General features: G+C 46.2%; 1 protein-coding gene across 1 annotated transcript in view; it reads left to right on the plus strand.

Annotated features, from left to right (window-relative positions):
• The window catches only part of MSR1 (macrophage scavenger receptor 1), a 64,541-nt gene that overhangs the window by 33,646 nt on the left and 4,072 nt on the right, over positions 1–26,823 (plus strand). Inside the window, exons 8-9 of the mRNA XM_073608231.1 lie at positions 123–236; positions 18,772–18,954. Coding sequence (XP_073464332.1) covers positions 123–236; positions 18,772–18,954 — 297 coding nt within the window. The remainder of the gene's footprint in view (positions 1–122; positions 237–18,771; positions 18,955–26,823) is intronic.

Below are 26,823 nucleotides of genomic sequence, written 5' to 3' on the forward strand. Positions count from 1 at the left end.
AAATACTTTACCAACTCATGGTATTGCCTGGGACTGAGCATTTTTTCCTATACCACTGTCAACTAAGTAAACATCACCTCAATTAATCAACAAAATTATTAAAACTCTAACATTTCTAAAAGGTGAGTCAGGTGCCAAAGGTGAAAAAGGACAAAAGGGAGAAAAAGGAGAAAATGGACAAAAGGGAGAAGGAAATTCTGCGACTGTGGCCCTTACAACCCCTTCTACTAAATCAGGTTTGTGACATTCTAAAACATGTCAACTTAATTTTTTCTTCCACCATTTTAACTAAAGCAATATGAAGCTAAACATTTTAAAACAGTGTTGGATGTAAAAGTATACAAACTGGAATACAGACCATATTTTCAGTTCTCTCTTCTACTGCACTCAGACTCACCAATCATAAAGACACATTTGACCACAATATCGGGAAACTAAGACAATTGCAGAATTATTTAGTAGGGCAGTAAAAGTGCAAAAAAGATAATCAAAATGCAGTAATCCACAGCAACAATAATGTAGTGTATTCTGCCTAGATTCTACATGACAGGACATTATTAACATTGCTGTTAAAATTAACTTATAAAAAAACTAATAGGATGTTGGTTATAACCAATTAAGTACATCATATAAATATTCTGAAGGACTTCACTTAAGTTGTTTAGGTTCTTGCACAATGTGTTGTACTTTTTTGGTTATGTTAATTTCCTAGTGTTGTGGTAAAAAAAAACATCCGAAAGCCCAACTTCAGGATGCTTGAACGTTATCCCTTGCAGTGGGGCAGCTTTAATTGCTGCTTTAGTCAGGGACAATAAAAGTGCTTTTTATTTATCAGATCCACTCCCTCGCTGTACTGTCCCTCAGCATTCTCACATCCAATGCAGGGCTATTGGTGTTGATTACATCAGGACCTTAGACCTTTGGAGTATAGTGGAGGGGATGCTGGGGGACCAGTCTAGCAGCATGGAGGAGTAGAGGATTGGGTAAGTAAATCTACTTTAACACAACAAAGAAAGAAGGCGCCAACAGGTAACCAGACCCTGTGTGTGTGTGTGTGTGTGTCAGTCTCTGTATAAATAGTTCATAAGAAGTTCATAAGATGTCCATATAAGTATGAAGTTCATAGGACAGGAGGAAGTGATCCAACAAGAAAGAGGGGGATCCTAGGACATTGCAGACATCCAGCACTGACATTCCGGATTCCGCTATCCTGATAGTACTTCATGTCATGTGAGTTGCCCCTAGTATTTTATTGCACCTAATAAACCTGTAAACTGTCTGCACTTAGTGCTTTTGCTTAGTGCTTAGTGCTTTTTCTTCTCTCTCAAATCTTCTTTAACAAGTCCCCTAGACTTAAATGATCAATTAACTCTTGCAGTGGGACGCAAATTCACTACAATGTAGAATTTCCATGCTTCTCAGAGTTGGGTTTTAAAACATAACTTTGTTTATAGTGATGGGTGAACAGTTGGGGTGTCTGCCAAACACCCAAATTTGCGGGGCGCTCAGAGGGATGTTTGCCCACCAAGCGCTGCACAGTGCATTCTAAGTTCTGTTTGGTTAAAGCAATGCAAGGCTTTGCCCAATCAGGGCACAATGAATAGCTGGTTGTTAAGGAGTGGGCCCAGAAGCCGGCCGCCATGTCCTTAGCAACAGATGAGTCATCAGCTGTCAGCGGGCTTCCCCGCTGATAGCTGAATGACAAAAAAAAACATTGCCAGTAATACAAAAATGTGAAAAAAAACAGCCCTTTGGGTCTGGTATGCATTTTAACCCTTCGCCAAAACTTAAAAAAAAAAACAAGGCATGCCCCCCCCAAAATCCCAAACTCCCCCAAAGTCGGTGACATCACAAGGGGGGCAGTCCTCATCTATTTAAAAACTGGCACATGGTGAAGCAGGCAAACAGCAGTAGCCTTCATTGCGGGTTGAGCTTTTTTTATTAGAGTCCGGCAGTACAGTGGGCATCAATGACAATGGATCTACATTGGGGGATATTATTTTTTATTTTAATAAAGGAATTGTATAAAACTGTGTGTGTTTTTATTTCTTTTTGACACTTTTTTTGGTGAATGAGAAGGGGTACAATTTAACCCAAAATCATTCACGTAGGTGGGCCAGGATCTGGGGGCCCCATTGGTAAAGAGGGCTTTCAGATTTTCATAAGCCCCCTGCCCACAGACCCCAACTACCACCGCTCAGGGTTGCAGGGAAGAGGTTCTTGTCCCCAATCCCCATCAACATGGGAACAAGGTTCTTTGAGGTGGGGGGGGCAGAGGCTCCCCTGCCCCAAAGAAACCCCCCATGTTGAGGACATGTGGCCTGGTGTGGATTAGCAGGGAGAGAGTGCTCCCTCATCCCCTTTCTTTCCTGGCCTGCCATGCTGCATGCTCGAAAAAGGGTCTGGTATGGATTCTGGGGGGACCCCATGCCATTTTTAAGAAAAAATTTGTGTGGGGGTTCCCCTCAAAATCCATACCAGACCTAAGGGTCTGATATGGATTTTGGGCAGGCCCCTCTGTGTTTTTTAGAAATAATTTTGGTGTGGGGTTCCCCTTCAAATCCATACCAGACACCAAGGAGCGTTTTTTTCACATTTTTTAATTGCCGGCAATGTTTTTTTTTCTTTCTATGTAGTTTTGCTGCAGCAGGCCCTATACACTGTACAAATGCACCACTTTAGAGGAGGACTAAGGGGACCCCCCAGGCGCTATATTTAAATAAATTTTTCATTTTTATTGTTTTACTTTAAGCATCATTAACCCCTTCCCGACCAGCCACCACAGTTGTACTGCGGCAGGTTGGCTCCCTGGGCGAACCAAAGTAACTGTACGTCGGTTCGCCTTTTGACCACTGGGGGGCGTGATGACCGCCGGGCACCCGCGATTGCTCCCCACAGAGACAGAATGGAGATCTGTCAATGTAAACAGACAGATCTCCGTGCTGTCAGAGGTGAGGAGAGTGATCTGTTGTTCAAGTATGAACAACGATCACTCTCCTCACCCAGTCAGTCCCCTCCCCCCACAGTTAGAATCACTTCCTAGAGAACACAGTTAACCCCTTGATCGCCGCCTAGTGTTAACCCCTTCCCTGCCAGTGACATTTACACAGTAATCAGTGCATTTTATAGCACTGATCGCTGTATAATTGGCAATGGTTCCAAAAATGTGTCAAAAGTATTCAGTATGTTTTGTTTATAGCACAAAAAATGAAAACCGCAGACATGATCAAATGCCACCAAAAGAAAGTTCTATTTGTGGGGGAAAAAAGGACATCAATATTGTTTGGGTACTACGTCGCATGACTGCGCAATTTTTAGTTAAATTGATGCAGTGCCATTTCGCAAAATATGGCCTGGTCATTGAGCAGTCAAATCTTCCGGGGTTGAAGTGGTTAAAGTGGAGTTCCACCCAAAAATTGAACTTCCGCTTTAAGTGTTGGTGACCCCCTGACTAGGGATGAGCTTCGTGTTCGAGTCGAACCCATGTTCGACTCGAACATCGGCTGTTAGCCCGTTCGCCGAATTGTGAACAATATGCCCCGTTCGCGCCAAATTCGTGTGGCGCGTCACGGCATCGCAGTGCATTGCTGGCTGATGATTGGTCAAGCATGCACTATGACCCGCATGCTTGGCCAATCACAGCGCCGTCTGTAGAGAGAGCTATAATTGGCCAAAGCCAGGGTGGCTTTGGCCAATTATGGCTCAGGGGGTTTAGAACATGCCCCACACTATATAAGGCGCCTGCACGGCGGCCCTGTGTAGTGTGTTCAGGCTTGAGAGAGAGATAGACAGAGAGAGAGACAGTGTCATTTGATTTAAGTTAGATAGATTAGGCAGGACAGTCAGTCAGTTAGCTGCACTTACAGTGTATTGTGTATATATATGCATCCCAGGTGTTGTATATACATATATATATATATATATATATATATATATATACACTGTATTCAGTTTAGCTAGATCCGTTCCTGTTATCTTCCTACTGGCAGGCAGGCTTGTGTTGTTACAGTATTTACAGCTACCTGAAGAAAATTGCTGGTGTTCTTTTGATCCTATTACTACCACAGTCAGGCAGCTAGACTATTTACAGTTAGTGTAGTGCGTCCTCCTCACAGTGTTCAGCTAAAGCTACAAGTTAGTTTAGTGTGACCTCTGCGCAGTGTTCAGCTAAAGCTACAAGTTAGTGTAGTGCGTCCTCCTCACAGTGTTCAGCTAAAGCTACAAGTTAGTGTAGTGCGTCCTCCTCACAGTGTTCAGCTAAAGCTACAAGTTAGTTTAGTGTGACCTCTGCGCAGTGTTCAGCTAAAGCTACAAGTTAGTGTAGTGCGTCCTCCTCACAGTGTTCAGCTAAAGCTACAAGTTAGTTTAGTGTGACCTCTGCACAGTGTTCAGCTAAAGCTACAAGTTAGTGTAGTGCGTCCTCCTCACAGTGTTCAGCTAAAACTACAAGTTAGTGTAGTGCAACCTAGGCACAGTGTTCAGCTAAAGCTGAAAGTTAGTGTAGTGCGTCATCCTCATAGTGTTCAGCTAAAGCTACAAGTTAGTGTAGTGTGTCCTCCTCACAGTGTTCAGCTAAAGTTACAAGTTAGTTTAGTGTGACCTCCTCACAGTGTTCAGCTAAAGCTACAAGTTAGTGTAGTGTGTCCTCCTCACAGTGTTCAGCTAAAGCTACAAGTTAGTTTAGTGTGACCTCTGCACAGTGTTCAGCTAAAATTACAAGTTAGTGTAGTGCGACCTCTGCACAGTGTTCAGCTAAAGCTACAAGTTAGTGTAGTGCACAGTGTTCAGCTAAAGCTACAAGTTAGTGTAGTGCGTCCTCCTCACAGTGTTCAGCTAAAGCTACAAGTTAGTGTAGTGCGTCCTCCTCACAGTGTTCAGCTAAAATAACAAGTTAGTGTAGTGCGACCTCTGCACAGTGTTCAGCTAAAGCTACAAGTTAGTGTAGTGCGTCCTCCTCACAGTTTTCAGCTAAAGCTACAAGTTAGTGTAGTGTGACCTCTGCACAGTGTTCAGCTAAAGCTACCTGTAGAAGGTTGGTGGTGTTTTCCTGATCCTATCACTACCGCAGGCAGCTAAATAAGCTACAAGTTAGTGTAGTGCAACCTCTGCACAGTGTTCAGCTAAAGCTACCTGTAGAAGGTTGGTGGTGTTTTCCTGATCCTATCACTACCACAGGCAGCTAAATTATTTACACGTTAGTGCAGTGCGACCTCTGCACAGTGTTCAGCAAAAGCTACCTGTAGAAGGTTGGTGGTTAGGGATGAGCCGAACACCCCCCGGTTCGGTTCGCACCAGAACCTGCGAACGGACCGAAAATTTGCACGAACGTTAGAACCCCATTGACGTCTATGGAACTCGAACGTTCGAAATCAAAAGTGCTCATTTTAAAGGCTAATTTGCATGGTATTGTCTTAAAAAGGATTTGGGGACCCGGGTCCTACCCCAGGGGACATGTATCAATGCAAAAAAAAACTTTTAAAAACGGCCGTTTTTTCGGGAGCAGTGATTTTAATGATGGTTAAAGTAAAAAAAAAAAAAAGTGAAATATTCCTTTAAATATCGTACCTGGGGGGTGTCTATAGTATGCCTGTAAAGTGGCGCGTGTTTCCCGTGTTTAGAACAGTCCCTGCACCAAATGTCATTTTTAAAGGAAAAAATCTCATTTAAAACTGCTTGCGGGTTTAATGTAATGTCGGGTCCTGGCAATATGGATGAAAATCAGTGAGACAAACGGCATGGGTACCCCCCAGTCCATTACCAGGCCCTTTGGATATTAAGGGGAACCCCGCACCCAAATTAAAATAAGGAAAGGTGTGGGGCCACAAGGCTCTATATACTCTGAACAGCAGTATACAGGCGGTGCAAAGAAGACAGGGACTGTAGGTTTGTTGTTAAGTAGAATCTGTTTGTCATTTTGAACGGGTACATTTTTAACGTGTTTAGCTCCAGCCAAAAAATCTTTTTTAAGCTTTTTGGAAAACATAGGGAAGGGTTATTACCCCTGTGACATTTGTTTTGCTGTCTTTCCTCCTCTTTAGGAGATTTCACCTCACTTTTTGTCCCAATGACAAATGTTTTTTGAAAATTTGGGTTTTTTTGTGGAACAAGGATTGGAAAGCATCAGTGGAAAGGAGAAATGTTTTTCCCATATTAACTCTTACAGGAGAGAATTTCCCTTCCTAGGGGTAGATTTCATCTCACTTCCTGTTGTCTCCTTCCGTTTGCAAGTGGGAGTCGTTTGTAAGTTAGATGTTTGAAAGTAGGGGCCTGCCCTATATACTCATCATAAATTTGGCCCTTAGGTGTTGTTGTGGCCACAACAACGTAAGCCCTCACAGGGCCCTGCTGTGAAATATTAGATCAAGAATTGCAATTACATGCCCTGTTGAACAGGGGCAGAAAAACTGGGCCTTTGGTGGTGGTGGTGGTGGTGCTGGTGCCACAACACTGTAAGTCCTCACTCGCTCTTGGTGGGTGCAGAAATGGGCCCTGCTGTGAAATATTAGATCAAGAATTGTAATTACATGCCCCTGTTGAACAGGGGCAGAAAAATTGGGCCATTGGTGGTGGTGGTGGTGGTGGTGGTGCTGGTGCCACAACACTGCAACCCCTCACAGACACTCTAGTTGGAACGCAGGAACGAGCCCTGCTGCAAAGTATTGCATCAAAAATTGTAATTACACGCCCCTGTTAAACAGGGGCAGAAAAATTGGGCCTTAGGCACTGGTGCTGGTGCTACAACACTGCAACCCCTCACAGACACTCTAGTTGGAATGCAGGAACGAGCCCTGCTGCAAAGTATTGCATCAAAAATTGTAATTACACGCCCCTGGTAAACAGGGGCAGAAAAATTGGGCCTTAGGCACTGATGCTGGTGCTACAACACTGCAACCCCTCACAGACACTCTAGTTGGAACACAGGAACGAGCCCTGCTGCAAAGTATTGCATCAAAAATTGTAATCACACGCCCCTGTTAAACAGGGGCTGAAAAATTGGGCCTTAGGCACTGGTGCCACAACACTGCAACCCCTCACAGACACTCTAGTTGGAACGCAGGAACGAGCCCTGCTGCAAAGTATTGCATCAAAAATTGTAATCACACGCCCCTGTTAAACAGGGGCTGAAAAATTGTGCCTTAGGCATTGGTGGTGGCGCCCAGAACCAAAAATGTTCTTTCAAGCTATCAGCGTGATTATTGAGGAGGAAGAGGATAATTACTCAGGGATAGTCACTCAGCATCAGCATAGGCAGTCTTTGAAGGGATCTGAGATTTAAAAAAAATTATTCGGTTACATCAGCATCAGGTGCTTGGTAGCTGGTGGTGATCCAAGACTGATTCATTTTTATGAAGGTCAGTCGATCGACCGAGTCGGTGGACAGACGCACCCTGTGATCGGTTACAAAGCCTCCAGCAGCACTGAATGTGCGTTCCAAAAGAACGCTGGATGCAGGACAGGCCAGTAGCTCAATTGCAAACTGTGAAAGCTCTGGCCAGTGATCCATCCTCAAGACCCAGTAACCCAGAGGATTTTCGGTGGGAAAGGTGTCCAAGTCTGATCTTGCCCCTAGGTATTCCTGCACCATGTAAAACAGATGCTGGTGATGGTTGCTGGAACCGATCATACCTTGGGGCTGCGGACCAAAAAATTGTCTGAACGCATCGGTCAGATGGCCACCTTCTCCACCGCTCCTTCTTTGACTGACCGAAGCCTCAGCAACACGTTGTCCAGAAACAGGAGTTTGTAACCTCCCAGTCTCTGGGAACGTGTTGCACAGACCTTTCTGCAAGGTCTCCCGAAGATGTTTCATCCTCTGCTCCCTCTGCGATGGCAAGATAAGGTCCGCAACCTTACCCTTGTAACGTGGATCAAGGAGGGTTGCCAGCCAGTATTGGTCCTTCTCCTTGATACCACGAATACGAGGATCCTTACGCAGGCTTTGCAGGATCAGGGAGGCCATGCAGCGTAGGTTTGCTGAGGCATTCGGTCCAGAGTCCTCTGGGTCACTAAGGACGACATGGTCTGCAGCCACCTCCTCTCAGCCACGTACAAGTCCATGTGTTTCTTGGGACTGATCCCTTAAAGACTGCTGCTGATGCTGAGTACCAGGCTCCACCTCCATACTGACACAATCTTCCTCCTCCTCCTCCTCCTCCTCCTCGTCCTCTTCCTGTGTGATCGGCGGGCATGCAGAAACACTGTCTGGATAAAGGGGGCCTTGAGAGCTAAGGAAGTCCTCCTCTTCCTGCCTCTGTTCTGCCTCAAGTGCCCTGTCCATTATTTCATGCAGCGTGTGCTCCAACAGGTGGACAAGGGGGACAGTGTCACTGATGCATGCACTGTCACTGCTCACCATCCTCGTGGCCTCCTCAAATGATGACAGGACAGTGCATGCATCCCTGATCATGGCCCACTGGCGTGGGGAAAAAAAAACAAGCTCCCCTGACCCTGTCCTGGTGCCATAGTCGCACAGGTACTCATTGATGGCCCTCTGCTGCGTGTGCAGCCGCTGCAGCATGGCCAACGTTGAGTTCCACCTGGTGGGCATGTCACAGATTAGGCGGTTCTTGGGCAGGTTAAACTCCTTTTGGAGGTCCGTCAGTCGAGCACTGGCATTATATGACCGTCGGAAATGCACACAGACTTTCCTGGCCTGCCTCAGGACATCCTGTAAGCCCGAGTACCTGCCCAAGAACCGCTGCATCACCAAGTTAAGGACGTGAGCCAAACAGGGCACATGGGTCATTTGTCCCTGTCGGAGGGCAGAGAGGAGGTTGGTGCCATTGTCGCAAACCACCATTCCTGCCTTAAGTTGGCATGGCGTCAACCACCTCTGAACCTGCCCCTGCAGAGCTGACAGAACCTCTGCCCCAGTGTGGCTCCTGTCCCCCTAGCACACCAGCTCAAGCACCGCATGGCATCTTTTGGCCTGCGTACTTGCGTAGCCCCTTGAATGGCTACGGAGCACCGCTGGTTCCGAGGACAAAGCACAGGAAGAGGCCATGGAGGAAGAAGAAGAGGAGGGGGTGGAGGAGAGAGGTGTGTCACAATCATTAGCATTTTGGAGGCGTGGTGGCGGAACAACCTCCAACACTACTGCACCTTGTCCTGCATCCTTCCCAGCTGCCAGCAGAGTCACCCAATGCGCCGTGAAACTTAAGTAACGTCCCTGTCCATGCCTGCTGGACCATGAGTCAGCGGTAATATGCACCTTACCGCTGACCGCCCTGTCCAGCGAGGCATGGACATTGCCTTCCACATGCCGGTAGAGAGCCGGAATCGCCTTCCGTGAGAAAAAGTGGTGTTTAGGTACCTGCCACTGAGGAACCGCACATTCCACAAACTCGCGGAAGGGGGCAGAGTCTACCAACTGAAAAGGTAGCAGTTGAAGTGCTAGCAATTTTGCCAAGCTAGCATTCAACCGCTGCGCATGTGGATGGCTGGGAGCAAACTTCTTTCGGCGGTGCAGCAGCTGGGGCAGGGAAATTTGCCTGGTACAATCTGACCTCGGTGTACCAAAAGCAGATTGCCCACAAGTACTTGGCTGTGACACACCTAATTCTACACCTTCATTCCTCTCAGTGCAGGTCTCAGAGAGGACTGAAGGTATAGTGGGGTTGGAGATCTCAGCTGATGAGGAGCAAGGAGAGGTCCTCTTTGTTCTTTGGTGTGGGTCTTTTAGATACGCTTGCCAACGAACTGCATGGCAGGTCAACATATGTCTGGTCAAGCATGTGGTACCCAAGCGGGAGATGTTTTGGCCACGCGAGATACGCTTAAGACATATGTTGCAAATAGCAGCAGTGCGATCTGATGCACTCATCTCAAAAAAGGCCCACACCAAAGAACTTTTTGAATAACGCGCAGAGACTGCAGCGCCCTGCACATGTGGAGCTTTGGGGTGTGATGCAGTCAATGTGCTGCCCTTAGGCTGGCCCCTGGAGGGCATCCTGCCTCGTTGGTGATGTGCCGCCTCCTCCTCCTCTCTCCTATCAGGCACCCACGTTGAGTCAGTGACCTCATCATCCCCTCCCTCCTCATCACTGGAGCAAACCTGGCAGTATGCTGCAGCAGGGGGAGCATGACTGCCAGATTGCTGTCCTTCTTGGGCACCCCCTCTGTCTGCGCTCATGTTACTGCCTTCATCAAGCTCAGTATCATCATCAGAGCCTTCCAAACGCTGGGCATCCTCCTGGAGCATGTGCCCAACACTGTGGTCAAACAGTTCGAGGGACTCCTCAGGAGGACATGGTGGGGCTAGGGAAGGAGTCACTGATGACATTGAGCCGAGGGAAGAGGCCGCTGCTTTGCCAGACAAAGTACCCTGGGCATGGGTGAGAGAGGATGAGGAGGATGAGGACGGCTTGGTCATCCACTCAACCAAGTCTTCCGCATGTTGTGGCTCAACACGGCCAGCTGCCGAAAAAAAGCCCAAGCGTGTCCCACGGCCACATGCTGATGAGGATGCACCGTCTCCATGACCAGCACTAGACACAGAGCCTGCTTGCCCTCTCTTATTGGCTGCCTCTCCTTCTTGGCCTTCCAGACATACTAATGGCCTGTAGCTGCACTAAGCTGGGATATGTATATATATATATATATATATATATGTACTGATACTGCAGCTAGCAAAATCAACTGCCTGCCTGTAGTATGAGAACACCACCAACCTTCTACAGGTAGCTTTAGCTGAACACTGTGAGGTGGACGCACCCCACTAACTTGTAGGTTTAGCTGAACACTGTGAGCAGGACGCACCCCACTAACTTGTAGGTTTAGCTGAACACTGTGAGGTGGACGCACCACACTAACTTGTAGGTTTAGCTGAACACTGTGAGGTGGACGCACCACACTAACTTGTAGGTTTAGCTGAACACTGTGAGCAGGACGCACCCCACTAACTTGTAGGTTTAGCTGAACACTGTGAGCAGGACGCACCCCACTAACTTGTAGGTTTAGCTGAACACTGTGAGCAGGACGCACTGCACTAACTGTAAATAGTCTAGCTGCCTGACTGTGGTACTAATAGGATCAAAAGAACACCATTAATTTTCTTCAGGTAGCTGTATATACTGTAACAAGACAAGCCTGCCTGTCAGTAAGAAGATAACAGGAACGGATCTAGCTGAACACTGTGAGCAGGACGCACTGCACTAACTTGTAGGTTTAGCTGAACACTGTGAGGTGGATGCACCGCACTAACTTGAAGGTTTAGCTGAACACTGAGCAGGACGCACCCCACTAACTTTTGTAGGTTTAGCTTAACACTGTGAGCAGGACGCACTGCACTAACTGTAAATAGTCTAGCTGCCTGACTGTGGTACTAATAGGATCAAAAGAACACCAGTAATTTTCTTCAGGTAGCTGTATATACTGTAACAAGACAAGCCTGCCTGTCAGTAGGAAGATAACAGGAACGGATCTAGCTGAACACTGTGAGCAGGACGCACTGCACTAACTTGTAGGTTTAGCTGAACACTGTGAGGTGGACGCACCACACTAACTTGTAGGTTTAGCTGTACACTGTGAGCAGGACGCACCCCACTAACTGTAAATAGTCTAGCTGCCTGACTGTGGTAGTAATAGGATCAAAAGGACACCAGTAATTTTCTTCAGGTAGCTGTATATACTGTAACAAGACAAGCCTGTCTGTCAGTAAGAAGATAACAGGAATGGATCTAGCTGAATACTGTGAGCAGGACGCACTGCAATAACTGTAAATAGTCTAGCTGCCTGACTATGGTACTAATAGGATCAAAGGAACACCAGTAATTTTCTTCAGGTAGCTGTAAATACTGTAACAAGACAAGCCTGCCTGTCAGTAGGAAGATAACAAGAACGGATCTAGCTAAACTGAATACAGTGTATATATATATATATGCAACACCTGGGATGCATATATATACACAATACACTGTAAGTGCAGCTAACTGACTGACTGTTCTGCCTAATCTATCTAACTCAAATCAAATGTCACTGTCTGTCTCTCTCTCTCTCTCAATGAACGCCGGAACACACACTACACAGGGCCGCCGTGCAGGCGGCCTTATATAGTGTGGGGCGTGTACTAAATCCCCTGAGCCATAATTGGCCAAAGCCTCCTTGGCTTTGGCCAATTACGGCTCTCTGTTCAGGCTGCGCTGTGATTGGCCAAGCATGCGGGTCATAGTGCATGCTTGGCCAATCATCAGCCAGCAATGCACTGCGGTGCCGCAGTGAATTATGGGCCGTGACGCGCCACACGAATTTGGCGCGAACGGCCCATATCGTTCGCAATTCGACGAACGATCGAACAGCCGATGTTCGAGTCGAACATGGGTTCGACTCGAACACGAAGCTCATCCCTATTGGTGGTGTTTTCCTGATCCTATCACTACCGCGGGCAGCTAAAGTATTTACACGTTAGTGTAGTGCGAACTCTGCACAGTGTTCAGCTAAAGCTACCTGTAGAAGGTTGGTGGTGTTTTCCTGATCCTATCACTACCGCAGGCAGCTAAATAAGCTACAAGTTAGTGTAGTGTGACCTCTGCACAGTGTTCAGCTAAAGCTACCTGTAGAAGGTTGGTGGTGTTCCATTAGTATGTCTGGAAGGCCAACAAGGAGAGGCAGACAGTCACAAGCCAATAAAAGAGGGCAAGCAGGCTCTGTGTCTAGAGGCAACATGCTGGTCCTGGAGACGGTGCATCCTCATCAGCACATGGCCGTGGGACACGCTTGGCCTTTTTTTCGGCAGCTGGCCGTGTTGAGCTGCAACATGCGGAAGACTTGGTCGAGTGGATGACCAAGCTGTCCTCATCCTCTTCATCCTCTCTCACCCATGCTCAGGGTACTTTGTCTGGCAAAGCAGCTGCCAACGCGGCCTCTTCCCTCGGCTCAATGGCATCAGTGACTCCTTCCCTAGCCCCACCATGTCCTCCTGAGGAGTCCCTCGAACTGTTTGACCACAGTGTTGGGTACATGCTCCAGGAGGATGCCCAGCTTTTAGAAGGCTCTGATGATGATACTGAGCTAGATGAAGGCAGTAACGTGAGCACGGACAGAGGGGGTGCCCAAGAAGGACAGTAATCTGGCAGTCATGCTCCCCCTGCTGCAGCATACTGCCAGGTTTGCTCCAGTGATGAGGAGGGAGGGCATGATGAGGTCACTGACTCAATGTGGGTGCCTGATAGGAAAGAGGAGAAGGAGGAGGAGGCACATCACTAACGAGGCAGGATGCCCTCCAGGGGCCAGCCTAAGGGCAGTACACTGACTGCATCACACCGCAAAGCTCCGCATGTGCAGGGCGCTGCTGTCTCTGCGTGTTATTCCAAATGTTCCTTGGTGTGGGCCTTTTTTGAGACGAGTGCATCAGATTGCACCGCTGCTATTTGCAACATATGTCTCAAGCGTATCTCGCGTGGCCAAAATATCTCCCGCTTGGGCACCACATGCTTGACCAGACATATGTTGACCTGCCATGCAGTTCGTTGGCAAGCGTATCTAAAAGACCCACACCAAAGAACAAAGAGGACCTCTCCTTGCTCCTCATCAGCTGAGATGTCCAACCCCACTATACCTTCAGTCCTCTCTGAGTCCTGCACTGAGAGGAATGAAGGTGTAGAATTAGATGTGTCACAGCCAAGTACTTGTGGGCAATCTGCTTTCGGTACACCAACGTCATATTGTACCAGGCAAATTGCCTGCCCCAGCTGCTGCACCACCGAAAGAAGTTCGCTCCCAGCCATCCACATGCCCAGCGGTTGAATGCTAGCTTGGCAAAATTGCTAGCACTTCAACTGCTACCTTTTCAGTTGGTAGACTCTGCCCCCTTCCGTGAGTTTGTGGAATGTGCGGTTCCTCAATGGCAGGTACCCAAATGCCACTTTTTCTCATGGGAGGCGATTCCGGCTTGGACAGGGACGTTACCTGTTTCACCGCGCATTGGGTGACTCTGCTGGCAGCTGGGAAGGATGCAGGACAAGGTGCAGTAGTGTTGGAAGTTGTTCTGCCACCACGCCTCCAAAATGCCACTAATGATTGTGACACACCTCTCTCCTCCACCCCCTCCTCTTCTTCTTCCTCCATGGCCTCTTCCTGTGCTTTGTCCTCAGGACCAGCAGTGCTCCGTAGGCGTTCAAGGGGCTACGCAAGTATGCAGGCCAAAAGATGCAATGCGGTGCTTGAGATGGTGTGCTTGGGGGACAGGAGCCACACTGGGGCAGAGGTTCTGTCAGCTCTGCAGGGGCAGGTTCAGAGGTGGTTGACGCCACACCAACTTAAGGCAGGCATGGTGGTTTGCGACAATGGCACCAACCTCCTCTCCGCCCTCCGACAGGGACAACTGACCCATGTGCCCTGTTTGACTCACATCCTTAACTTGGTGGTGCAGCGGTTCTTGGGCAGGTACTCGGGCTTACAGGATGTCCTGAGGCAGGCCAGGAAGGTCTGTGTGCATTTCCGCCGGTCATATAATGCCAGTGCTCAGCTGGCAGACCTCCAAAAGGAATTTAACCTGCCCAAGAACCGCCTAATCTGTGACATGCCCACCAGGTGGAACTCAACGTTGGCCATGCTGCAGCGGCTGCACACACAGCAGAGGGCCATCAATGAGTACCTGTGTGACTATGGCACCAGGACAGGGTCAGGGGAGCTTGTTTTTTTTTCCCCACGCCAGTGGGCCATGATCAGGGATGCATGCACTGTCCTGTCACCATTTGAGGAGGCCACGAGGATGGTGAGCAGTGACAGTGCATGCATCAGTTACACTGTCCCCCTTGTCCACCTGTTGGAGCACACGCTGCGTGGAATAATGGACAGGGCACTTGAGACAGAACAGAGGCAGGAAGAGAAGGACTTCCTTAGCTCTCACCAATCACACTGCCCGCCGATCACATAGAAAGAGGACGAGGAGGAGGAGGATTGTGTCAGTATGGAGGTGGAGCCTGGCACTCAGCATCAGCAGCAGTCTTTAAAGGATCAGTCCCAAGAAACACATGGACTTTTACGTGGCTGGGAGGAGGTGGCTGCGGACCATGTCGTCCTTAGTGACCCAGAGGACTCCGGACCGAATTCCTCAGCAAACCTATGCTGCATGGCCTCCCTGATCCTGCAAAGCCTGCGTAAGGATCCTCGTATTCATGGTATCAATGAGAAGGACCAATACTGGCTGGCAACCCACCTTGATCCACGTTACAAGGGTAAGGTTGTGGACCTTATCTTGCAGCACAGAGGGAGCAGAAGATGAAACATCTTCGGGAGGCCTTGCAGAAAGGTCTGTGCAACGCGTTCCCAGAGACTGGGGGGTTACAAACTCCTGTTTCTGGACAACGTGTTGCTGAGGCTTCGGTCAGTCAAAGAAGGAGCGGTGGAGAAGGTGGCCATCTGACCGATGCGTTCAGACAATTTTTTAGTCCGCAGCCCCAAGGTATGATCGGTTCCAGCAACCATCGCCAGCATCTGTTTTACATGGTGCAGGAATACCTAGGGGCAAGATCTGACTTGGACACCTTTCCCACCGAAATTCCTCTAGGTTACTGGGTCTTGAGGATGGATCACTGGCCAGAGCTTGCACAGTATGCAATTGAGCTACTGGCCTGTCCTGCATCTATCGTTCTTTCGGAACGCACATTCAGTGCTGCTGGAGGCTTTGTAACCGATCACAGGGTGCGTCTGTCCACCGACTTGGTCGATCGACTGACCTTCATAAAAATGAATCAGTCTTGGATCACCACCAGCTACCAAGCACCTGATGCTGATGTAACCGAATAATTTTTTTTTAAATGTCAGATCCCTTCAAAGACTGCCTATGCTGATGCTGAGTGACTATCCTGTTTTTCTGAGTAATTATCCTCTTCCTCCTCAATGATCATGCTGATAGCTTGTAAGAACATTTTTGGTTCTGGGCGCCACCACCAGTGCCTAAGACCCAATTTTTCAGCCCCTGTTTAACAGGGGCGTGTAATTACAATTTTTGATGCAATTCTTTTGCAGCAGGGCTCATTCATGCGTTCCAACTAGAGTATCTGTCAGGGGTTGCAGTGTTGTGGCACCAGCACCAGTGCCTAGGGCCCAATTTTTCATCCCCTGTTTAACAGGGGCGTGTAATTACAATTTTTGATGCAATACTTTGCAGCAGGGCTCGTTCCTGCGTTCCAACTAGAGTATCCGTGAGGGGTTGCAGTGTTGTGGCAACAGCACCAGTGCCTAAGGCCCAATTTTTCAGCCCCTGTTTAACAGGGGTGTGTAATTACAATTTTTGATGCAATTCTTTTGCAGCAGGGCTAGTTCCTTTGCTCCAGATAGAGTATCTGTGAGGGGTTGCAGTGTTGTGGCACCAGCACCTGTGCGTAAGGCCCAATTTTTCTGCCCCTGTTCAACAGAGACATGTAATTACAATTCTTGATCTAATATTTTACAGCAGGGCCCGTTTCTGCGCCCACCAAGAGTAACTGTGAGGACTTACAGTGTTGTGGCACCAGCACCACCACCACCACCACCAAAGGCCCAATTTTTCTGCCCCTGTTCAACAGGGGCATGTTATTACAATTCTTGATCTAATATTTCACAGCAGGGCCCTGTGAGGGCTTACAGTGTTGTGGCCACAACAACACCTAAGGCCCAAATTTCCTGCTGAGTATATAGGGCAGGCCCCTACTTTCAAACATCCAACTTACAAACGACTCCTACTTGCAAACAGAAGGAGACAACAGGAAGTGAGATGAAATCTACCCCATAGGAAGGGAAATTCTCTCCTGTAAGAGTTAATATGGGAAAAACTTTTCTCCTTTCCATTGATGCTTTATCACCAATCCTTGTTTCACTAAAAACCCCAAATTTTCAAAAAACATTTGTCATTGGGACAGAAAGTGAGGTGAAATCTTCTGAAGAGGAGAACAGACAGCAAAACAAATGTCACAGGGGTGATAACCCTTCCCTATGTTTTCCAAAAAGCTTAAAAACAGATTTTTTGGCTGGAGCTACACTTTAAAAATGTATCAGTTCAAAATTACAAACAGATTCTACTTAACAACAAACCTACAGTCCCTGTCTTGTGTGCAACGGCTGTATACTGCTGTTCAGAGTATATAGGGCCTGGGGGCCCCACACCTTTCCTTTTTTAATTTGGGTGCGGGGTTCCCCTTACTATCCATACAAGACCCAAAGGGCCTGGTAATGGACTTGGGGGTACCCATGCCGTTTGTCTCACTGATTTTCATCCATATTGCCAGGACCCGACATTACATTAAAGCCGCAAGCAGTTTTAAATTACTTTTTTTCCTTTAAAAATGTAATTTTGTGCAGGGACTGTTCTAAGCACGGGAAGCGCGCGCCACTTTACAGGCATACTATAGCAACCTCCCAGGTATGATATTTAAAGTAATATTTCACTTTTTTTTTTTTTAACTTTAAGCATCATTAAAATCACTGCTCCCGAAAAAACGGCCGTTTTTAAAAGTTTTTTTGCATTGATACATGTCCCCTGGGGCAGGACCCGGGTCCCCAAACTCTTTTTAGGACAATACCATGAAAATTAGCCTTTAAAATAAGCACTTTTGATTTCGAATGTTCGAGTCCCATAGACGTCAATGGGGTTCTAACGTTCGTGCACATTTTCGGTCCATTTGCGGGTTCTGGTGCAAACCGAACCGGGGGGGTGTTCGGCTCATCCCTACCCCTGACATGCCACATTTGGCATGTCATTTTATTGGGGGGGCGGATACCCTCTTTTTAGAGGCATCCAGCTCCTACTTCCTCTCGGGGCTCCGCGGTGCCGGAAGGAAGTTTACCTCTCCCCCCTCCCTCCCTGCAATCTTCTGGGACATGTCACAGGTCCCAGAAGATTGCCCGGCCATTCACAGCATGCAGCGTGGCTCGCGCATGCGCAGTTCATGCCTGGCTGTAAAGCTACAGCCGGGTGCCCACAATAGGAATGCCGGGGCTGTTGAGAGATTTTTTTTTCGGCGGAGTTTAAAATCACTGCTCCTGTAAAAATTATCTTTTAAAAAAAAATGTTTTTGCATTGATAAATATCCCACAGGGCAGTACCCAGGCCCTCATACCCTTTTTATGGCCAATAACTTGCATATAAACCTTTAAAATGGGGACTTTTGGGTCCCATAGACTTTAATAGGGTTCGCTGTTTGGGGTTGAACTTTTTCCATGTTTTAGAGTTCTGGTGCGAACCAAACTGGGGGGTGTTTGGTCCATCACTATTTGTTTATTTGCAAATAACTTTCAGAAGTACAAACAGTGACAGTTATGGATTAAGATTTCTCAGTATCTATAGTAACAAGCATTTTTTCATGCTCACTGGTTAAAATTAGCTTATTTTATATAATGTGGCTTCTTTAAAGTCTCCCTGTTGGCACACTTTACTCTAATAAAGAATGTGAACAAGCAAATACCGTAGATGTAAACCTTTACTTACTTTAACTGTGTATTGGGTATTTAAAATCAGTTTAATATTTGCTTTGTAAATTCCACTCAAATAATTTCTGTCTATGAAAAAAATGTACTTATAAGATTCCTAAATGTCTTACTTTTTTCTTTTGATCAAAGCAGCCCACGGTTTAATTTTCTTTTTTTCTTTTTTTAATACATCTGTAAATTAATTTTCAAAAAAGTAAGAAAAAAATCAGTGTTCTCAATCTGAGTAATCAAATCATTAAATAAACAAAAGAGTCTACCATACACCAATTTATTTGTGTTAATAACTAACTATAGTTGTCAAAGTGGTGCACAGCCTTTTAGGATATCTGATGTTATTTTCTTTTCCTCTCATTTTTACTGTAGAACCCACCATTCGTCTCGTTGATGGCTCTGAGCCTCACAAAGGAAGGGTTGAGGTTTTTTACAATGGACAGTGGGGCACCATATGTGATGATCACTGGGATAATAATGATGGAAAAGTGGTGTGCAAAATGCTGGGATTTTCTGGAGTTTCCCAGGTTTTTACCAAAGCATTCTTTGGTCAAGGTAACATTTCAAATCATAACATACTACTAATGCACAGGTGTTTAATCCATATTGACTAATAAGTGGTGAGTCAACTCAAAACCAAAAATCTCTCTACTGCATTAAGCAGGGAGAACTCTGGATACTACAGGATGCATACTGAGGCGTACATTTTATGAACAGGCAAGTATGCAGTGTTACTGCAGATTTTAATACAGAGCAGATAGTGCCCCAGATGAGCCCCATAAAGTGTATCTAAACCCGAAAACAAACATTTTATATATTGCAGCTTACCAATCCTTAAAAATTGTGGCTGCATTGGTGTTCCTTAATTTTCCTTTTTTTTCACCTTGTGATCTGGCCAGTAAGTCTGTTTGTTGGATATCGTGACTAGTGATGAGCCAAACTGCCCTGGTTTTGGCTCAAGCAGAGTTCAGCAAAGAAGATGCTGAACCCAAACTTCATTGAAATCAGGGGTGAGCATTGCCCTTTACAAAGGAAAAAAGTATTACAATTGCAAATGAGATGTCATTAAAAGTTTCTTTCTTTAAAAAGAAGAAAAAAGCACACAGATCCACAGACCTCTCTAATGCCCCGTACACACGGTCGGACTTTGTTCGGACATTCCGACAACAAAATCCTAGGATTTTTTCCGACGGATGTTGGCTCAAACTTGTTTTGCCTACACACGGTCGCACAAAGTTGTCGGAATTTCCGATCGACAACCACGCGGTCACGTACACCACGTACGACGAGACTAGAAAAGGCCGGTTCAGAACCAAGCGCGGCACCCTTTGGGCTCCTTTTGCTAATCTCGTGTTAGTAAAAGTTTGGTGAGAGACGATTCACGCTTTTTCAGACTCGTGGTTTTCAGATCGTTTTCTGCCGTTCAGTTTTTGCTTGTGGGTTTGTATCTGCTCTTCAGTGCGTCCAAGCAAGTACCATTGACTTGTCAGTGTGTTCTTGTGCGTTCGTTACTGTTTTTCAGGTCGCTCTTCACAGGCCTTGCTGTTCTTCAGTGCGTTCTGTTACTTCGTTCTGAGCAGCCGACTGTTTTCTAGCCATGTTTCGTATGCGTACTCCTCGTACAGTTCGTGCTGTGCGGGGGCTTGGTGTTGGGGTCCTGACCTTGACACAAGTCCAGTCCATGAACAGGGTGGGGAGGAGTTCATGGACCAAGAATTGGTTGCTTCAGCGTGACCAGTTCTGTCATATGCCTTTGCTCCGTGAGATCCGTGAGAATAATCCTGGTGATTTCAGGAATTTTCTCAGGATGACTGACCCCGTATTTCACCGTTTGTTGGCTTCGCTGACCCCCTATATCAGCAGGCAGGATACCTGCATGAGGCAAGCCATCACTCCGGAGCAGAGGCTCGTCGCTACCTTGCGGTATTTAGCGACAGGGAGAAGTCTGCAGGACCTCAAGTTCTCGACAGGCATCTCCCCCCAGGCTCTTCTTTGTGGACATTTACTGCTTGTGTTTGTTTTAGCTGACCCTGACAGAAATGTGTGGAGTCCAGAAAATGTTGTGATTTTGTAACCTTATACAAAGCACTGTTGGCTGTTATTTACTAAATGCAAAGACACTTTTCACTACAAGTGCACTTGCAACTGCACTGAAACTGCACTTGTAGTGCAAAGTGGATTTCCCCTTAGGAAATTACCCCCATTTTCTCATCAAACAACAATTACATCACCCCAAAAGTGTTGTAGCGTTGAGACAATAATCCACACATTCTTGATGAACAATCTTTTTACTACCTGCACAATCACATGTGCATTTACCAAAGGTTTTTCTGACAAACCAACATGTTTGTTGTATACCAATTTTTGTGGTGTCATTATCCAAAATCAAAATGTGCATTTTATAGAAAACAGGCCTGTGTAAAACCCACAAGAAAGACACAAATCTTGATCTTACAAAGTTCACATTTGGTAGAACTGGAAGGCAATATCAGACATGAGTATTTAGGAACTGTGTTTGATATTGCGTTCAGATGGGGGGAAATCACCCCTGGAAAAGCCAAATTTGGAAGATACACACAAATTTCCCAATGTCAACATGTGCTATCTGCCATCACGGGGGATCAAGGGACGTGTTTTTGGGGAGAAAGCCCTTCCTCACCGCTACTTTATTATTGAGGAAGGGGTTGCACCCCCAAAACGCGTCCATTGATCTCCCGTGATGGCAGATAGCACATGTTGGCACACTGTGTGCATCCTCCAAATTTGGCTTTGGGAAAAATCACAAAAACATTTCGCACATTGTAGCACACAAAAGAAGAAAGTGATTTTGAGGGGCTTTAAACTCGCCCCAAAACATCAATGATGTTTTTATATTTTGGAATAACATCATTGATGTTTTGCTTGATGTTTTCCAATTGTAAATTACACCCCATGATCTCCCCGATCACGATCTGGGCACTTTCGGATGTGAAAGGATCTGGATCCACAACATCACGATCACCTAAAAAGAAAGGAAACCCAAAATAAATTAGGTCTAAAAAAAATGCCGCCATCCATCTCTTATCTGAGCCTGTGGTCGCAGACACTCACCTGTTGTGGTGACTAGTTCCACCACGTCTTCATCCTCCTGCTCATCTTGTGTTGGGTGGATTTCCCCTTCTTCCAGAGGGGGGGGGCTCTGGTCTCCTCGGATGAGGGGTGTCCTCCGAGTCTTTTCTCCCTTATGTAAAACAAAAATGGTATACTTAGCACACAGATATTTAATGTCAGAACTATAAAGATGAAACATTGCTTGGAAGTGGGGTACAATTGTCTATTTTAGCCGAGTTCCAAGATGTAGCTTTTTTAGTGTCCTTTGTCAAGCTGCAATACTTTACCTGTTTTGTACAAGCTTCACAGATGTAGCCCCCCCTATAGTATACACTGGAGCACCTGTGTGGCCCCCCCTAATAAAAATGGTGTTCTTGTGTCCCACACTAGTGCTCCAGTGTCCAGATGTGAAAACAGCTGCTCAGTGTCCTCTCCTTACACAGAATCTAATTTGCATTTCATTCTAGTAACAAAGCCATCTACACAACCCAATTCTTTGAAGACAAGTATAGGGCCTCAAAATGGTGGCCAAATGCATATGGGCTAAACAATGGTATTTTATAGTCCTAAAAAAAAATGTGTGATCCGAACGAATAATGTGCCCATGAACATGAAAGTTGCCATTTTAAACTGTACAACAGTTCCTAAAAGCACATGGAGCAGCACAAACGTAATAAACACAAGAACAATAGGAACACAGCACAACTACTTACTTTTTTGCAGCACTCTCCGGATCTTTCTGTACTGCTCATGTTCTCGTAATTTCAGGTCCGACCACCGCTTCCTGAGCTGATCTTTCGATCGTCGTACCCCGAATTTCCGGTGCAGACTCCTGACCACTTTCGCCATGATCTTGGCCTTTCGGACATTGGGGTTGGGGTAAGGCCCATACTTTCCATCATAGTCGGCCTTCTTCAGGATGTCCACCATTTCCAACATCTCCCCAAAGGACATATTTGAGTCCTTTAATCTCCTTCTGGATCGGGACAATTCAGGCTCCAGCCTTTCCTCCTCCTCCTCCTCCTCGTTGCTGTAATTAGCACGATCCTGCTGTCTATCCACCATGTGCTCTTCCTCCACTGCGCCGAACAAAAAGGGGCGGGGAATAGAATAGAAAGAACGTCAGGGGCGGGCGGAGTTATACGCATGCGCAGTGTGTATAAATCATAACGCGCGCGTCTTACGTACGATCTGTGAGCGGAGGAAGGAGCATCGGAGACGCCGATCGTGCTAACGAAGGTAGGATCTAAACTTGGGCCTATACTGCTTCGAAATGGAAGCCTATATTGTAACAAGATTAGGGGAGTTTGGCCTGACATTAGGGTTTGTCTTGTGTTGTGTCTTGCAGAGAAAATGGATGGGTTCAACGACCACAATTTCCTGCCCCTGTTTATTGACAAGTACAGAGAGCTGCCCTGTCTGTGGCAAGTGAGACACCCCCACTATAACCACAAACAGAAGAGGCAGGCAGCGCTGGAGAAACTGCTGGAGTTGGTGAAGTCGGTGGTCCCCACAGCAACCATCCCTTATTTAAAAGCTAAAATTGATGGCCTGAGGAGCACTTATCTTAGGGAGCGCAAGAAGGTCACAGATTCCCAGAGGTCCGGAGCTGCAGCAGATGACGTTTATGTCCCCAGGCTGTGGTACTATGAGAGACTGCGATTTCTGTCAGACCACACTGAAGTCAGGGAATCCCTCTCCACTCTTCCTTCCACGCTTCCTTCCATCCCAGCTGAGGCTTCCGATGTCCAACCTGGGCCTTCCAGCCAGGAAGAAGTGGAGGAGCCCAGCTGGAGTCAGGTATAGCATTCTTCTACAGATTTCTGGGCAATAAATAAATGATGTTTACTAGATGTTATTATTGATCACTAATTGCTGCTTGAAAGTGTTTTACATATCAATACACAGTAGTGGGCACCCAAAATTGGGACAAGAATGCAAAATGCTGGGCTCAGAAGGATAGTCTGTTATATTTGTTAACATTCAATTTGCAGCAGTCAGGAGGTGAAAATTGTGTGTGATTGATGAAAACAATACTAAAACTATGTCCCTTTTTCATACACAGGAAGACCTCAGCCAGGAGGAGGCTGTGGAATATGGCAGTCAGGAGGAGGCGGGGATTAGTGGCAGCCAGGAGGAGGCGGGGCTAAGTGGCAGCCAAGAGAAGCCTGGGACAAGTCGCAGCCTGACTGAGTCTCAGGTCCCTCCTCTCCGCCTGCCATATAAAAGGGCCAGGAAGGCCACTCCCAGTCCTGTGCAGGATTCAGCGTACAGGCTGATCCAGGAGGCTTCGGCGTCCCTCAGAGCCTTCCCCAGTCCTGAAGAGGCCTTTGCCTGCATGGCTGCCACCAAATTGCAGGGCATGCAGGAGGGCCAACGCAAGATTTCTGAGGACCTGATTTATAAAGTCCTTCGTAAGGGGGAGAGTGGGGAACTGACACCCAAGACGGATGTCATTGAGATGGACCATCCTCCTCCTCCTCCTCCTCCTGCTGCCACAACTCCACCACCACAGCCAAAGGCTGGAAGGAAGCGTGGAAGGAAGACCAAAGAGTGATTGCCCTGGGTTCAGTCTGGTCTGACAGAAGCTGCAGTCTCTTGTATGACCACAGCCTGGGGACACAGATGTCATCTGCTGCTTTCCGGATCTCTGGGACTTCTGGACCAGACTGCCCTCCCTTAGATATGGACTCCTCAGGCCACCAATTTTGCTTTTAAATAATTGATGTCTGCCCCGGGGGTCCAAGGCTTCGCCCACTTCTGCAGTTTCTCCAGCGTTGCCTCCCTCTTTGTTTATAGTTGTGACCCCTTAATAAAATATTTTTAGGTAAATTCTACTCTCCTGTGTGTGTTTTCATCCAAAAAGGACAGTTTGTTGGTGAGTATTCAGGTACATTTCTAAAGTACAATGTGAAATTAACAAGGGACAACAACACCAAACAATCTCCTCCTACAGATTAAATAGAACAACATATCAATGGTGTTGTGGGAACTTGTCACAAAAAACACACAAACATTTTCGGGAGTACAAATCAAAATCACCAAAAAAATAAAAATAAAAAGAGAAACACAAAAAAAGATTCTACATTAAAGTAAAAAAAAAAAAAAATATGTTGTCAGATGTGAGAAATCAAAATATATTGAGGGAATCCCGATAAATAGTAACGAAAAAAGTTTGTGAGAAGTGTGTGTGAATATGAGCATCAAAACGACTTAATTCTTGTCACATTATAAAGAAGAAGAGAGTGCGCTGTATTAAACCATTTTGAACATTGCAGCGTGACGAAAGTGCTTTATCCATTACGAACGCTAAGTTTACCAGAACGAGCTGTCCCGTGTCGGAATTTCTTCTGAGCATGCATGGCACTTTGTGCGTCGGAACAGGCCGCACACGGTCGGAATTGACGCGATCGGATTTTGTTGTCGGAAAATTTTATCTCCTGCTGTCCAACTTTGTGTGTCGGAAAATCCGATGGAAAATGTCCGATGGCGCCCACACACGGTCGGAATTTCCGACAACACGCTCCGATCGGACATTGTCCATTGGAAAATCCGACCGTGTGTACGGGGCATAAGGGTCTGTTATGTATTAGGGGGGGGCCTTTGGAGGGGTGTTGTGTGCTGTTTTTTTTTTTTTTTTTGCTGGCAATGAATGTAAATGCCAACAATTTAAATTATATAATTTTTTTTGTAAATGTCCTTTTTTATATAGCACATCCTACAGCAAGAAGAAAAACAAGTAAAAACAAAATTGCAAGTTCCCACCACAAAATACATACTAGACCATTTGAGTGTGGTCTGGATTTTAGGAAGGTACCTCATGCATAAACAAAATTACAGAGGTCTCCCAAAAAATCTAAACCCAATTCTTAGGGTCAGGTATGGAGTTGAAGGCTTTTCTCCATTCAAAAAAATGCATGATGCCCCCCTAAAAATCAATATCAGACCCTAGAATGGCCATTCAGCCGCGATGGCCAAGAAGGGGGGGGTAAGTGTGCACACCTCTTCTGAACCATACTAGGCCACATGCCCACAATATGGGGGGTGCCTTGCCAGAGGGTATTTTCCTGGCAAAGCTCCTTCTCCCCATGTTGATGAGGACAAGGGCCTAATCCCACAGCCCTGGCTTGTAGTTGTGGGGGTCTGCAGGTGGGGGCTTACTGGAATCTGGAAGGCCCCTTAATAATAAGCCCCCCCCGATACTACTCGCACAAGTGAATTAGCATGGGTACATAGTACCCCATATTAACTCACACAAAAATGGTGTAACTTAGTAATAAAGGCATCAAAATGTTCTGCAAATCCGTTATTAAAAAATAAAAAAATAAAAATCCCCCCAAAAAATCCCTTTTTGTTAATCCACTTACTGTATGTAGTCAATGCTACTACACTATGTTATAGTGTGCACAGTGGTTGCATTATTATGTAATGGAAATAGCCCTTTTGGGCCAGCTTGGCTAAAACAAGCTATTTGAATAATAGGAAAGCTGTAATTCTACTTTAACGAGGTGCTTACAAGGGCCATCTTTTATTTATTTTTTTTATATAAAACCATTATCAAAAAAAAGAAATAAAACAGTTTCATTGATTGTATAAAAGTGATAAGTTGGGTAGACACAGATCTTTTTTTTTGTTCAACTAGTGAACTGGAATAAAAAAAAGACCTGAATGCAGGAATCCCTCCCCCCTTCCCAGCTGGGACATAATAATAATCTGACAGTGGGCACTCCACAGGGTGGGCTACACACAGATCGAATTTCAGCTGCTCCCTGCTGAACCTGCCACGTTTTGATCCATGCCTACCGAGCTTTCATTTGCTAGTCAGGTCCATCAAAATTTGCTAGTGAATCTAACATTACCCTCTCCAATTCTTTTATCCAAGGGTGGTTCCATTGCCTCTCCATAGAGTGGAGTTACCCTAAGACAGGAATTATGTTCTTGGTCAGATCACTAGGTGAAAATAAATGGAAATAAGCCTAAAAAATCTAGTGCAGCTACCACATTTATGAATTGGTAATATTTATTTTCAGGGACCAGTGTCTGTAGTTCACTCATGTAAGGTAGTATCCAGTATATTAATTTTGCATAAGTGTTTTTATATTTTTCTTCACATTTATTTGCTGACCTAGTTGTCCAGCAAAAGTGACAATGACAGTGGTGGGGACATACTTTGATATTTCTATTTTTTGTGGTAGTCCTTTAATAATGATGACTGCAAAAGACTAATATCAAGTATAATTCAGTTATGTGCACTGCTTCCATGTAAAATGATCATAATGATTTAGCCACTTCCCACCCAGCCTATTGGGCGGGACATTCGTCGTCCTGAGTGAA

The sequence above is a fragment of the Aquarana catesbeiana genome, linkage group LG01, assembly GCF_042186555.1.
Source record: "Aquarana catesbeiana isolate 2022-GZ linkage group LG01, ASM4218655v1, whole genome shotgun sequence".
In the NCBI taxonomy this organism is placed as follows: domain Eukaryota; kingdom Metazoa; phylum Chordata; class Amphibia; order Anura; family Ranidae; genus Aquarana; species Aquarana catesbeiana.